The sequence below is a fragment of the Tenrec ecaudatus genome, chromosome 4 (assembly GCF_050624435.1).
Source record: "Tenrec ecaudatus isolate mTenEca1 chromosome 4, mTenEca1.hap1, whole genome shotgun sequence".
NCBI lineage: Eukaryota > Metazoa > Chordata > Mammalia > Afrosoricida > Tenrecidae > Tenrec > Tenrec ecaudatus.
In genome coordinates, this window is record NC_134533.1 from 5,442,556 (window position 1) to 5,456,713 (window position 14,158).

General features: G+C 51.5%; 1 protein-coding gene across 7 annotated transcripts in view; it reads right to left on the minus strand.

Moving 5' to 3' along the window:
• Positions 1-14,158, minus strand: part of PPP6R3 (protein phosphatase 6 regulatory subunit 3) — a 95,354-nt gene that overhangs the window by 41,975 nt on the left and 39,221 nt on the right. For 6 of the 7 annotated variants that reach the window (XM_075545253.1, XM_075545252.1, XM_075545251.1 and 3 more), the window contains one exon: positions 503-735. In XM_075545253.1, coding sequence (XP_075401368.1) covers positions 503-729 — 227 coding nt within the window. In that variant the 5' untranslated portion in view covers positions 730-735. Of the gene's footprint in view, positions 1-502; positions 736-10,310; positions 10,417-14,158 lie in introns of all 7 variants that reach the window. The other variant, XM_075545248.1, reaches the window with a different exon arrangement.

The window sequence follows — 14,158 nt, forward strand, 5'->3', positions numbered from 1 at the left end:
TCTTCCTGTTGGTCACTCTAAGTGCACTCAGCAAACGTCACCAGGGCTTCCTGATTCAGGTTTGGGTGGGGCATGCAGGGCAGATGAGCTGTGCTGGGAGGGGCTCACACTGGGTGTTGTCTTGAAAGCAACAGACCATCAGTCATCAAAAGGCAGGGGTTTTATTCTACTGCCACGATGCTCCTTGGCACTCCGAGGTGCACTGAAAGCCTCGCCTGCAGAAGCAGTACTGACCGAGACTGGCTTCGGGGCCTCGTGAGCATCACTGCCCTCATGCCAGTCGTCCCTGGTTATAAAAGCCCTTTGTCCTTGGGGACTGGCGCTCGCACTGGGCTGAAGTCTAGTAACTAGGCGCACGACCCCACCAAGACTGTCACTTGGCCCGTGCCAATTCCCAGGAAGAGGTCCAACGCAGGCCTGGTGCGCAGGGAAGAGCACTGGCAACCTGCCCCCACTCCACCTAAATCGCCACCCAGAGAGAAGGCGGGATGAGGGTTCCTACTTGTATCGGATCTTGTCGTCCATGTCTTGAGGTGGCTCTTCTATAATGAAGGAGACTAAATCTTCAAGACATTCTGCTTTTAACAGGAACTCTATAAGCTTGCGGTTCTGGGCTTTACATTCCTGTAAAACGTCTTCCTCATCCATTAACTCCTTCAGCGTTACATCTTCTCGTTCTAGAAGTGTGTCTATGTGGGATGATGAGTGAAGATCAAACTTCCAAAACATGCTGGTCTAGACAAGAGAGAGGGAGAGTTCATAAAATGTCAACTTCCCACGGTACTCTCATCACCCACATTTCAGTTCAGGGTTACAGTTTAAAATGACGATTCAGCCCATGAGGAAAACAGGTTTACACTGGTTCTATAAAATACTTCTTTAATAAGCAAAATCGATAGGAATTCTTTTACCTTCTCAGGAAGGGACCAAATATTTTCATTGTTAACAAAAAATGGTTTGGGGCATGAAAATACGCAGAGCTAAACTATAGGAGGATTGTGCCCTGAGAAAGTAACTTGATGGCCATACTCTGCTGGGCAAACAATGTTGGGGGAGGGAGGAGGTAGCCCCTCCTTGGCAACAAAGCACACAGAGGTGCAGGAACTGCTGTCTCTCTGAAATGCTCGGGCAGCCCACTGCAGGCTAGCACCTCACGCTTTCAGCAGGAAGTGGAAAAGGCCCTGCCAATCCTGGCACCAAATTCTTGAGTTGCTGAGAGACCACCAGGCAAAGCCCCTGACAGTCACTCCACGGGGCTGCAGAGACCTGTCCAGCACGTCTCCTTGAGCACACAGGGTGTTTTCTTCAGTGCCTGTTCCAGCCAGGAGGAAGAACCAAGGCTCGATCCCATCTGAAGGCTCTCCTGATGAAACCAGTCCAAAAGCCACTTATGACCAATGACAGGATGAGGGCAAATTACAACCCCCTCTCGTCAACAACGCTCCTCACTGCCGACTCCCCGAACAAGGGGCTGGGGATCACATGCACTGGCTCCATATCACCCCAGAATGAAAACCCACAGACTGGGGGCGGGGCGGGGCCCAAGGGCCCACCCTCTGCCTACTGATGTGCCGCCGGGCACCACCACCACCAAAAGCATGATAGGGTCTGTGTGTCTCACTGAGAAGCCTGGGCCAGGAACTCCACCTGAGCTGGAGTCCAGGAAGGGACTTCAAAGAGTTTGTGGGGAGATTCCAGGGTCTTTTCATTCAAGTTCTCCTTCAACTTTGTGAGGATCCCTCATGTATCACAGACACGGTTAAGTGGGGTTCCCTCATGAACGTGTTTCAAGAGCACTGTTAGAAACTAAGATCGGTGCAGGGGAGGTTTGGATCCTGGGAATCACACCCACTGACCCGGTAACAAATAAGGAACACACACGTGGGCCACGGCAGGCTGCTCGGGGTTCTACACGGGTACGGACACCCATGCCACACAGGTGTCGGAGCCTGGGCTTTCTTTTTTCCTGTATGCGATCACGCAGCACGAAACACAAACAGAGCTTTAAGGAAGCTAACAGAGCGTCTTAGGAACAAGTTTGGATTAGAGTATCATCAAATGCGAAGGGGGCAGAAGCTGCCCTTGTTTAAAGAACCCTGAATGCTCCAAAGGAGGTATGTGGCAGTACAGTCATGTCAGCGGAGAGCAACAGGAGGACTGAGACGTACGTAGGGGTGAAAAGTCACTCGGACAGCTCACTGTGCCTTGTGGGAGGGATTCAGTGTGACAACCTCCCTCAGACTCACGGCACCTTGTGGACCAAGACCTGTGTGTGGCACTCACTTCCAGCACAAGCTCAGTGTGAGGGCCACGAGTAAAGCATGCGGTGAGAGATCTCAGGGAGCAGCTGCTGCCCAAAGCAGGACCCCAAAACCAAATCAACCTCACTGGTGAAGACCCTCTAGGGCGGGGCAGCACTGTCCCTGTGGGTTTCTGAGACTAACTCTTGAAGGCAGTAGAGGCCCCGTGTGTGTCTCCTGTCGGCATGATTAGGCTTCTAATATCGTGTGGAAGACATGGCAGAACATGCTAGAGATGCCGCTCCCACCACATTCAGCACCACCCCTGCCCTGAGGCTCTCTTCCAAGGCGGGGAGTGGGAGAGGACCAGCGGGAACGAAAGACAGACGTGTGTAGGCTTCTAACCAACCTGCTCCTGCTTCTCATGCACCCGATGAGCTAGCGTGAGGGCAGAGATGATGTAGGCCATGGGTTCCTAACTCACTGGGCCTAGCACTCAGCACTCCACTGGCAATTAAAACCTTCTGTACTATAGCCTATCACCCAGGGTACAGTGTAGGCAGGCGGCTGCCTTTGCCGCCCGCTGTAGTGGGGGCGGGGGACGGACAGACATAATCTACCTTAGGAAACGAAAACAGCAACAAAGGGAAAAACTACTTTGGGGAAAACATTCAGTAGGGATAATAAACCTTAGAACTCTCTTCTTGGGTTTCAGATTTGTGTGCAATACAAGCCAAAAGTAACTCATATTTTATCAGGTTTTTTTTAAAGGATAAAATGATATTAAAAAGGTAGGAAATGGATGTGAGGGCTACCTGTCAACCCATGCATCGCCAGGATCAATTTGGCAGATGTCCCCTTCCACCCTCAGCGATTCACTGGTCTCTCCTGAAGCTGGCCGCTCAGCTGACAAGGATGACCTTTCTGGGTAGAAGGACCATCCTTTGGTTAAGTGCATATGAGAAGCTAAGTTCCCTTGCTAGAACCTCCAAACAAAAGGTAGGAAATGGAGGGCGGAGAAGTGGACTTCCCTCCCTCCCAATGTGATGAAGGCTCGGCCTGGCTCAGCAGCCCTCCTCAAAGGACAGCCTGAAAAGGTAATATCCACACAGCCCATCTCAAAGGAGGCCGGCTGGGGGACAAAAGGCCTCCATGCACCTTCTTTGAACAAAGGGGCCGACTAAACACTTCTCGGAGCACACAGACTCAAGAACCTTGCCCTGTGCCCCCGCAGGCGCACTAAGGGTAGGGCTGTGAGGCCAGCCGACATCTTCTAGTGGTTTCTCCAGCTGAGTAGGAAACTGGACTCGCTACAAATCCAGCTTGGGCCCATTTAAATTAGCCTCGTTTGAAGTAACAAGCTTTTAAAAATTTTTGTGTCCTCCTCTCTAATGGAAAAGTACAGCGGGAAGTCCTTTCTCTCCCAAGAAAGAAATCACAGAAGAGTCTGCGATCAAGCAAAAAGCACTTCCTGTCAGCCGACTAGGAACCGGATGCAGTCACCCCTATCAGTAGTCAGGCACACCGTCAACGCTCCCAAACTTCGCCATGTCTTACGTCTGAACCCAGTACAAAACAACTTCCCAAGTTCCAGCCTCAGAGCGTCTACTCTCCAGCCCCGAAGCCGCTGTCACACCAGAAGCCTCCACCCAGGGCCACCTTCCAGAACTGTGGCCCACAGGCAGCCCCAAGAGCAGCTGCCTATATTTAAAGAGGTTTTTTCTAACAGTCTCATCCTTGAGAACAGAAACTGAAGGTGACTAGGTATCCTGTCATCTAAAATGCTGGCTGGAGGGGAAAGAGCTGATCCCAAGGGCTCAATGCAAAGTTAACTGTCTAGAAAAGAACAAGCCCCGACTAAACTGATTAAATTTTAAAAGACCAATGCTTGCTGTCCCTGCTAAAGGAGACAGAGGGTCCCCACTGCTGCGTCCCTTTCCACCTCCTCCCTGCCACACAGGCAGCCAACTGGCTGGGGACAGTCTGGGCGGCGCTAAGCAGCACACAGCTAGCTGCCCTTCCAACCCACTCCCACCCCACCTCTTTGGCCACTCAGCTAGACCACGATTCTAAACTCTGGCTGGGAGGAAAGAGGGCCATGTGACAATGTTGCCCCGATGGAACATGGACCCTAAAGGCCTTCATGCTTATCCGCGGCACTGCACAGACGCTGTAGGAAAAGGCTCTGGGTGCTGGAAAGCCCCAGTCACCGCTGGAAGAAAGTCATCCACAGCTCCAGCCCTGGGCATGTGACAGTGAGCATGACATCATTCTTCAGTGCCACCGCATGGAGCCATCGTGCATATGCCCGATGTCCTCTACTGCCCCAGAAAAACACAAAAAGGACTTCTTTAGCAACAATTAGTTATAAAAAACCCAAAGCCTTTCACTTTCCACTATCCTGAATTAAGAATCCCATTTTGAAAAACCGTAACGTCTGAAGCAGAGATTCCTAGAGTGAACTTTCTTTCTAGGAGGTAGGCGCAAATATAAACGGAACTACAGCCGACCTCAACAGTGCGCAGTGCAAACAGACACCGCACCAGCCATGTCAAAGGGTGGCACGTGACCAAGGACTAAATGGGACTGAAGGAACACCAACCAAAATGTTTCCACAAGTTGAGGAGCTGGGAGCACCCACTTGTCGAAGCCAGGAAATCTGGTGAACCAAGTGGAAGAGATCCTTATTTGTGCCCATTCCACAGCAAGGGGGATTTCCACAGAATGTGGGAATTATAAAACCATACCATTCATATCATACGCAAATCAAATGTTGTTGTGAATCACTTAACAATATTGTAGCAGGACACTGACAGGGACCTTGTCAGAAATACGAACTGGATTCAGAAGAGGACGGATGTCAAACAGGCACTGACTGAAAGCAGAGAATAGCAGAGATGTTCACTTGGGTTTTATTGACTCTGTGGGTCATCACAAACAATGGATTACATGGAGGAGAATGAGGATTCCAGAACATTCACTGTGATCGTACAAAACCTATACATGGACCAAGAAGCAGTTGTGCAAACACAACAAGGAAGTACTGCCTGGTTTAAAGCCAGGGAAAGTGTGTGTCAGGGCGGTACCCTTTCACTATACTTCTACAATAGCTGTATGCTGAGAAACTAGTACGAGAATTGGACGAGATGAAAAAGAACGTGGCATCAGGACTGGAGGAAGATTTATTAACAACCTGCTCTATATATGCAGAGTAACACACCTGTTTGCTGAAGGTGAGGAGGACTTGAAGCACTTGCAGATGAAGTTCAAGGATTGCCGCTTCTGGTGTGGATGACAACTCGACATAAAGAAAACCGAGATGGGGGAGGAGGGGAAAATAAAGATTTTTTTGAAGTATATATATATATATAAAAAAGAAAACCAAGAGCCTTACGACTGGGCCAACAGACAACATCCTGATCAATGAAGACTGACGTCAAGGACCTTATCTTGCTTGAACCCACAATCAATGTTCATGGAAGCAACAGCCAAGAGATCCAGCACTGCATTGCAATCTGTGGCACATGCCTCTTTAAGGCAGAAACAAAGCTCTTACTCCGAGGGCTCAGTGCACCTGACCAGAGCCACAGGGTTTTCAATCTCCTCCTGTCGGTGAGAAAGTCGGGCCCTGGTAAGAAAGATTAGGGAAGAATGGATGCATCTCAACTGCAGTGTTGGAGAAGAACACTGACAGTACCACAGGTTGCCGCCACCCACCCAAATCTATATTTTGGGGGTTCAACCACCAGAATACTCCTTAGCAGTGAAGAGACATCCTCGTGCATACTTTAGACATGGTATCAGGAATGATCAGTCTTTGGAAGAAAGAGATGGTAAAGTTGAAGGTCAGTGAAAAGAGGAAGACCATCAAGGAGCCCTAACAGAATGATTGTGAGCGTGGCACAGTGCTTCTTCCACACACGCGGGGTTGCAGTGAGGCAGAGGCAACTCAACAGCACTGACAACAACTCCCACGGCGGCCTGGAAACCAGCAGTATGGGTTTTACCTTTTGGCCAAACAGCCATCTGGTTAGACACAAAAGGCACTGTTAAATGAGTCACCAAGCAGCAGGATCTGAAAGAACAATGTTCCATCGCTCGGGGCCCTAAAGTGACACTCAGGGGAAAAGGAGAAAGACGGAAAGGACAGAACTTCAACATACACAGGCTGTAAATCTATCCCCCAGGCTGGTCTGAGTAGATGTCCTTGTAGTGAGTTAACAAACCAAAACATGGGCTTTTAAATCAGAGACCAAACCATCTTTCTCCTGGCCCCAGAGCTAGGTAACCAAAATGCAAACCACTCCCACATGACACAAGGTTTTCTCCAAGAGGGTGAAGAGCAGGTGAGTCGGCGATGCCCTCACCTTCACCACTAGTGGAGACACAGGCCGAAGGAGGCCAACACTGCCCATCCAGAGATGAGCAGCGAGCACTGAGACTGCTGGTGCCAACCTCACCCACTTTAAAGTCCACAACCTTCTATTCACATAGAGCTGCTTGAATTCAGCAACTTTCCACCCAGGTGGGTAAATTCTACTCTGCACAACCCCAAGGGGTTACACTGCATGGACTCAGAGGCAGGGTGAGAATGGGAGGTGCTTGAACAACCTCAAGAGGGAAGAAGTGGAGCATGTGTGAGCCTCTGGGGTGGTCCCTTGTGACTGTGCAGACACAATCCTATTCCCACAGTTCGTACCTGGCTCACCCCCTGGGCTTCTCCACAGGCAGACCCAGGGGTACATCAGGTATCCTCCAGATCTGTACGCTATGTGTGCACAGGCAGCTTGGACGTGCCTTAGGACTCAGGGGATGGTGCAGATTACACACAGGAGAGACTTCCAAACGGCAAGGTATGGTACAGACAGACACATCCCATTACCTTTCCAAGCTGTGCTTTGAAGACAGTGAGCATGTGCAGTGACAAAAGCACACAAACAATCACACACTGGCCAAGTCAAATTCGTGCCCAAGTCTCCCTGCAGCTGCTGGGCAGGCTGGGAACTAGCCAGCTGTGGGCAGCTGACCTCCCCAGCCCTGCTCTAGGGACTGGAAGCTGGGTGCTGTCTGACAAGACCCAGGTGGGGAGCTTGTGGCTGGAGAAGGGTGTGGGTGGCTGCTTCCTTGGCCAGCTCCAAAGGGCACAGGAGAAAGGAACTATAAATAGAGAATGCAGAGTCACTCTGCAGGGGGATGACCCCGCAGTGCCGGGAGCCACTCTCTCCTAGCAGTACAGCTCGATGAGGGGTTGGGGAGGTGTCAGAGGCAGAAGGCCCCGGAAGAGGAGCCTGGGCTTTGAGTAACTGCTTTGGTATTAGCTTTGCTAACTGCTTCTTTCTTCGAAGTTGTCAGAAGCAATCGTTCACTAAGCTCTTTATACATCTCTCCCTTGGTTAATGCGTGATGCTGTCTTCACTATTTCCACTTCTCTGGGACAGAAAGAAGCCAGGCCTGCCTCACCTGCACACTATCAAACCATGTTGTCAGAGCATGACACCCTGGTGGGACCCTAGACAGGTAACAAAACTGAAAGGAACCAGTGAAAGGAACCAGCAGGCAAGAGGAACAGGACTGTTGGCAGCACTACATAAATAGGAAGGGGGGCTGCACCACTGTTTACGGGGGTTGGGAGAGGGGATGTAGTTTTCCCAAGTCAAGGCCAAGTGAAAGCAAGCCATGCCCAATCAGACTCAAGCACCTGACTGATGAGGTCACACTGGCTCTCAGACGTATTACAGACAAAGGCTCCCATGTACTGAGAAGTAGGGGGACTGAACCCACACCAAGGAAGAGAAGCCCAGCTGTCTGCTTGCGTGGCGCTCACAGCCAGGAAAGCCCTCCAGACAGAGGCTCTGGTTGCCACTCTGCTCAGTGGGTGTGGGGCTCAGATTTCATTCCTGACAGCCTGTCCAAATCCAGCAGAAACGGCAAGGCAGGCACAATTCCTTCAGAAAGTCTAAAGGAGGATCCACCCCTCTGAGCACACGCTGAAAACACTCAAAAGCTACACCTTCAATCGTCTCCGCTTCCCCCTGTGGAGCTTTCCAGTTAGGAGTGAAGGGCTTAAACACTGAGCCGATAGGCTTCCTAAGTCCTAAGGTTCTTGGAAGAAAACCGTGTTGGGGGGTGGGTCTTCAGGAACCAACCCTCTAGGAAAGGTTAATATCTAAAACACATAGACAGCATCCACCAGCACCTGTGAAATAACCCCATCAATTGGGGCTATGAATGGACACTGCACCAGGGAACTCAGGAGACATGGCCAGGTTCTGGACCAGGAAAGGCAAGATATGAACTGCAGACACTGAAAGAAGAGGGAGTGTGGACTCTGGGGGCCAGAAAAACTCCTTAAAAGCACAGGGTTCTACCCCATCTGCCTAGCCCACCATGCCAACGATCTAGTGAAAAAAGTTGTAACTGCCAACTATCCAGAGACTGCCCCACAGATGCTGGGCTGGACCCATCTAAGACATACCACACCCACACCCAACTTCAAAGACAGTTCACTTTCGTGTCCCCATTTTACAGGTGGGAAAGTGAGGCTTCAGGGAGGTCTGATGAGCTAATGAACAAACTTTGGAAACTGGAAACCAAGTCCAGGTGTGTCTGGGTCGAGTTTGCCCATCTTCTGGGAGACCTGTGGGGCAGCCCAAGACCAAGGGGCTCTCAGGAATCTTCTGCCTTTGTACCGGGGCAGTTGTTTTACAGTTGAGTCAGTGGGCTGCTCGGTCTGAAGCGTGCACATGAGGAGCCCAGCTGTGCGGGCAGCAGCCCCACCAGTGCTGACTCACCAGGGCACACACACAGCTGCTGATGTCACAGACAGGCAGCATTCAAACTGAGCCTGCCACCAAGACCACACAGAGAAATGTATTATGTGTGAATAAATGGAACGTTCTTTTGAATAAACACTGAAACACATGTTGGGGGAAAACCGGCCCTAAGAAACCTAAAGCGAAGATAAAGCAAAAAAGTCCCAAAATTGGAGTTGATTAGAAGGTCAATAAAATCTCCCACCACACTACAGCACAAAGTCACCTCAGGATGCGGAAGCCACAGACCTGCCTGGAAAAGGACGGGCGATGTTAACCTGCACCTCGCACCACCCAGACTGCCAAGCACACTGAACCCATAAGAGATGGCCAGGGTGGCGGGGGGAGTAGTGACCTCTGTGACCAGGGAAGCCTTGGAGGTAAACAAGGACGTAGAGCTGCCAGCAGGGAATCCCTGCCATCAGGAGAAGTAGACCGTGCTGAGGCTTAGTGCTGGGCTCAGGCACAAGGCCAAGTGAGATCTATCAGGGCCACAGTAGAAGTTTCCACCTGGAAAAGCAAGTTACACTAAGTCATCACGCTGCTGTTACTCTCTCATAAAGGGGCAGCACGTGAACCTCACCCAGAAACCCTGTGGCCACCTGGTCAATGGAAATACCCCCCACACTGCACTGCTCTGGAAAGACCAGGGAATCACACTGAAGGAGAGAAGAGAAATAAGGGCCAGAAGAATGTCAATGCACTGGTGAGAAGGGAAGATTGGTCACAAGCCCAACCCCTAACGGCACGAGTCCCACAAACCCAACAAGAAACAAAACAACCCAACTAGGCCTCCCAGAACTGAAAGTTGGCCCTGATGCCCAGCAGAGGGAAATGCTGCGCGGCCCGTGGCATTGCCAACACCTTTCATACAGCCCCACCGATGCTCAACCCTCGCCAGCGACACCGCCTTGAGTAGGTGCAAGCTTAGCATTGAGGTGTTCCTCCTTTTCTGTCCCCCGCCCCACTGTACCCCCTTATGCACCTGCCGTCACCTGAGTGTAAAAACCCAGGCGTGTGAGGTCCACAGAGCACAGCACGCCCACCTTCCCTAGAGAGAGGACACCTTCCTTCAAAGTGGAGACCAGAGTGCAATCACTTTTCTTGGCAGCGATTCTAGAAAGCAGCGTGTTCGTTCGTTCGGTCACTGAGGCTGAAAGACTTGTTCACACCCGCTCTCTCACACGGAGATGAGCATCACCCACACAGGGGTGACCTGACCGAGTCACGTGAAGAACCTGGGGGGTAGCACAGTCACCTCTAAGGCTCGCAGCCACTGCAGGTCCACGGATGGCAACGTGCGTCCAAGCAGAGGATGCTGCCAGGCTGCCCGATGTATCTATCCAACCACACTGGGAAGAACTCTGCAAGGCAGTCAAATATGTGGAGAAAAATTAATAGAAAGACGCCAAAAAAAGGCAATTATTAATTCTTGGAAAGTTAAAATGATCTACAAGCAGTTTAAATGGCTGCGCTGACGCCTGACAGCACAACCTTTCCCTAGGCGCTGCCTGTAGCTAGAGTGGGAGGTGGGAGGGAGGACGGAAATACTGCGTGTGCACGACCTACCCCCGCATCGCCACACCATCGTCTGGAACTATGGCAGCCAGTGAGGAAGCAGTGAAGACGGTGGAGGTAGCAGGGATGGGGAGGGAAAAGACAGATGATAACCCTGAGATGCCTTGTGACTTTTGTCTCTGTCCCCAACAGGATGGCCAAGTAGAAAACTGTGAAAGAGAACATGCGGCGGCTCGTAGTACACACTCAGGATGCTATGAGCGATCAGTAAGCAGCCCGCCAAGTCACAGAACCAGATGCTGCCGGTGGCCGCAAACTCTGAAATGTATTCCGTGCCCGTGTGCGCGTGCAGGCACGCAATGCATCCAACCAACCAAACCACCTCACAACAAAAACCCTCACAGGGCTGTTCCGTGTTCCAATGAAGAATAGCCCTGTCTCCCTGCCACCTGGGAATCACCAGCTTGAGGCTGGGGGGATGGGGTGGAGCAGGGGCACCACGGGGGGCAGACAGGGCATTACTGAGACAGGGGTGGCACTGGCAGAAAAATCTCAGAATCCACTCACACTAAACAGGTGGACATCCTGAAGTAAGGTGTAAACATTTCAAAAGAAATGAGAAAAAAAGCAACGTTGTCTTTTTTTCAAAGACAATGACAGGCAGCCTCCCCAGTTAGAGCCTCTGACTCACCAACCACCCCTACATGACCCTGTCTTCTTGTGGAAACATCTGAGCGAGCCCTTCCTGCCAGAAGGAGCCCCAATAAAGGCCACATAAGCAGTGGCTCTGTGCATTAGCATATGGTTCACCCCCCGCTGACCCATGGGAGGAAGATGAAGCTTTCTGCTTCTACAGAGATTTATAGCCGCAGACACCCTCAGGAGCAGCCCAATTCGGCCCTAAAGGGTTCCTGTGAGTTTTGAATCAATTCAAGGGCAGTGGATTGGGTGTTTATTTCGACTGGCAACAAAGTCATCAAAATCACTTTGACTTGTTGCACACGTGTAGCTTTTAAATCACTAAACAGATCTTTTCTTGCACCAAAGTCAGACTAATTAAGAGTTGTGTGTATGGGTTCCAACTTAGTACACACTCAGATCCACTGACAGACGTCCTCAGGCCTCACCCACACCGAGGAACTGAGCTCAGCAGAGCAGCCTAGGAATGTAGCTCACAGGTCAGGAGACCACAGCCCACAAGCAAGGTTGGTCTGCTGCCTACTCCTCCCAGCCCACAGCCAAGAGTGGTTTTGAAAAGGTTGACTGGGTGGGTGGGTGTGTGAGGAGTAAAAAGAACACAATCCGATGGCCCCAGAAAGAGTCTGTGAGGTTCAAATTCGAGTGTCCACACAAATTTCAACAGAACGCCTATGGGAGCGAGCGTGCCTATACTACCTGGTCTGGCTGGTCCCGCCCCGCCGCAGGGCGAGGGGCTGTAACTGCTCTGCGGGCTGGCGGGGAGCTACAAGCACAGCTCGAATGCCTGGGTACCACCCGTCAGACAGCGGCACGGTTTCACCATCTCTGCACGCACACCCATCACATCACAGCCCAGACAGATCTGCCCCACCCGACACTGCTTTCAGGGCGCGGAGGGTGAGTGGTCTGTGAGGCAGTCAGACGGCAAAGAGCCACACTTGCTATGCAATGTCACAGCGCCTGAACTGCAGGAGCCGCCCGGGACCGGGCAACCTGACCAAGCAAAGCACTCCTCCCAACCGCCACTCACCAAAGCACGGAGTGCTTCCCCATGTGAAGACTCGGCTGTACCTCTAGTTAGCTGCTGGGGGCCATCAAAGCAGGCGTGACTGCCACTCATAGAGAAGGAGCTGCGGAAAACTAGCCTGTGGAACAACTGCGAGCCTCGTTTTCATAGAGCACGAATGCTGAAGGTGCTCGAGGCTGCCAAAAAGGGCAGAAGCTGGCTGCCTAGGCTTGGGCGGGTCTCTGAGGGCAGCACTGCCGCCCCCTGTGGTCTAGCTGGGGTGGGGCTCAGGTGCTGTCCTCACCAGCCTCTGAAACATCTGCAAAAATTAAACTGACACCGGGTAGAACATCTGCAAAGTTGAGAGACCACTAATTCAGCCCAAGCCCAAATGGAACTGGCTCTGATGCTCAACCAGCAAAAGGGACAGGCCAATGGGAGCCCCCACTACAGTGATACCATGTCGACAACAGACCTGATTCAAATCCCACACCATCTCAGTCGTTTTATACACTTCCTACTGCCAAGCGTTAACATTAGGGAGTGCACTCTCCGCTCCCCTGCCAATCTGCTGCAGCAGTCTCTGAACTCAAACCACGGTTAATCAGCATCTCTCAGGCCTCCTGGAATTTCAGAACCTCCTAACTGTGCTATCGGAGGCGATGAGTGTGCAATGTCCGGACAAGCTGAAAGGCAAACTCAGAGACGTGGAAGAGAATCCTCCATCACTGTGCCCGCATGGCTAGTTAAAGCCGCATGCTTCTGGATAGGAGCGGCGCCTAGCCAGGGCTGAAAGCACTCTCCCGCCAGGCGAGGATCCAGAGCCGGACGTGCAGGAGGGCTGTACTCGAGGGTGATGAGAAGAGAGCTCACACTCTGAGCCCCACACACCCGGGGAAAATGCCATTTTCCTCATTACAGACCTGCAGGACAAAAAAGTTCATCTCAACTGTTATTATTCGGCAATTCATCAATTAAAAAAAATCTATGAAAAGCATTTGTTACTTAAGTCCCTTAACAGTATCCTCTATCTACTTATGTATTTTGGTCTCTTGCCCACAATACCTAAAATATCGACCATCTGGGTCTGTGCAGGTCCAGTGTGGGGTGCCCGAGTCTAAGGCACAATCTGCCAGGAAGTGGGCGCCCCTCTGAGCACCTGTCCCAAGCAGCTGCAGGAAATCTAGGATTCCTGGGGATGACGGACTACTTGTGGACACAGCCGAGGGGACAGGTTGGGGCTGGCATGCCACTGCCGCCTGGTGTCCTGGTCGGTAGCACAGGAGTCTGTTTGAGGAAAGCAGGCGAGGCAGTGCACCTATATAGTGTGGGGCAGCTGACGGACCACACTGAGGGGAAACAGGAACTAGTCTAAGGTAGTCAAAGCTTGCGGTCTGGCCCCTGCAGATAAAACAAAAACAAGATGGAACTCAACAGAGAGGGGGAAAGCCTGAACCATCACTCTGAGAAACGTTCACTATGTGACACAGTAGGTTCAGCTGCTAACCACAAGGTCGGCAGTTCAAAGCTACTAGCTACTCTCAGGAAGACAGACGTGGCTGCCTGCTCCTGTTAAGATGTACTCTCTCAGAAACCCTATATAAGGTCTCTACAAGACAAAAATCCACTCAAAGGCAGCAGGTTGGTTTGTTTGGTTGGCTGTTATTTATGCAACAACTCTAGGCATATCAAGGAGATGCCAAAAGTCCTAGTCCAAGCGCTTCCAGTGTAGTTCCCAGAGCACAGCCACTGCCAGAGTCGATGTGCCACCAGGGCTCTTGCACAATGCGGCCAGAGAGGGAAAGTCCTAAGGTCATCTAACTTCTAAGCACTCACAGAGGAGCTGGAATCATCCAGAAACTCAGAACCAAATCCACTACCAT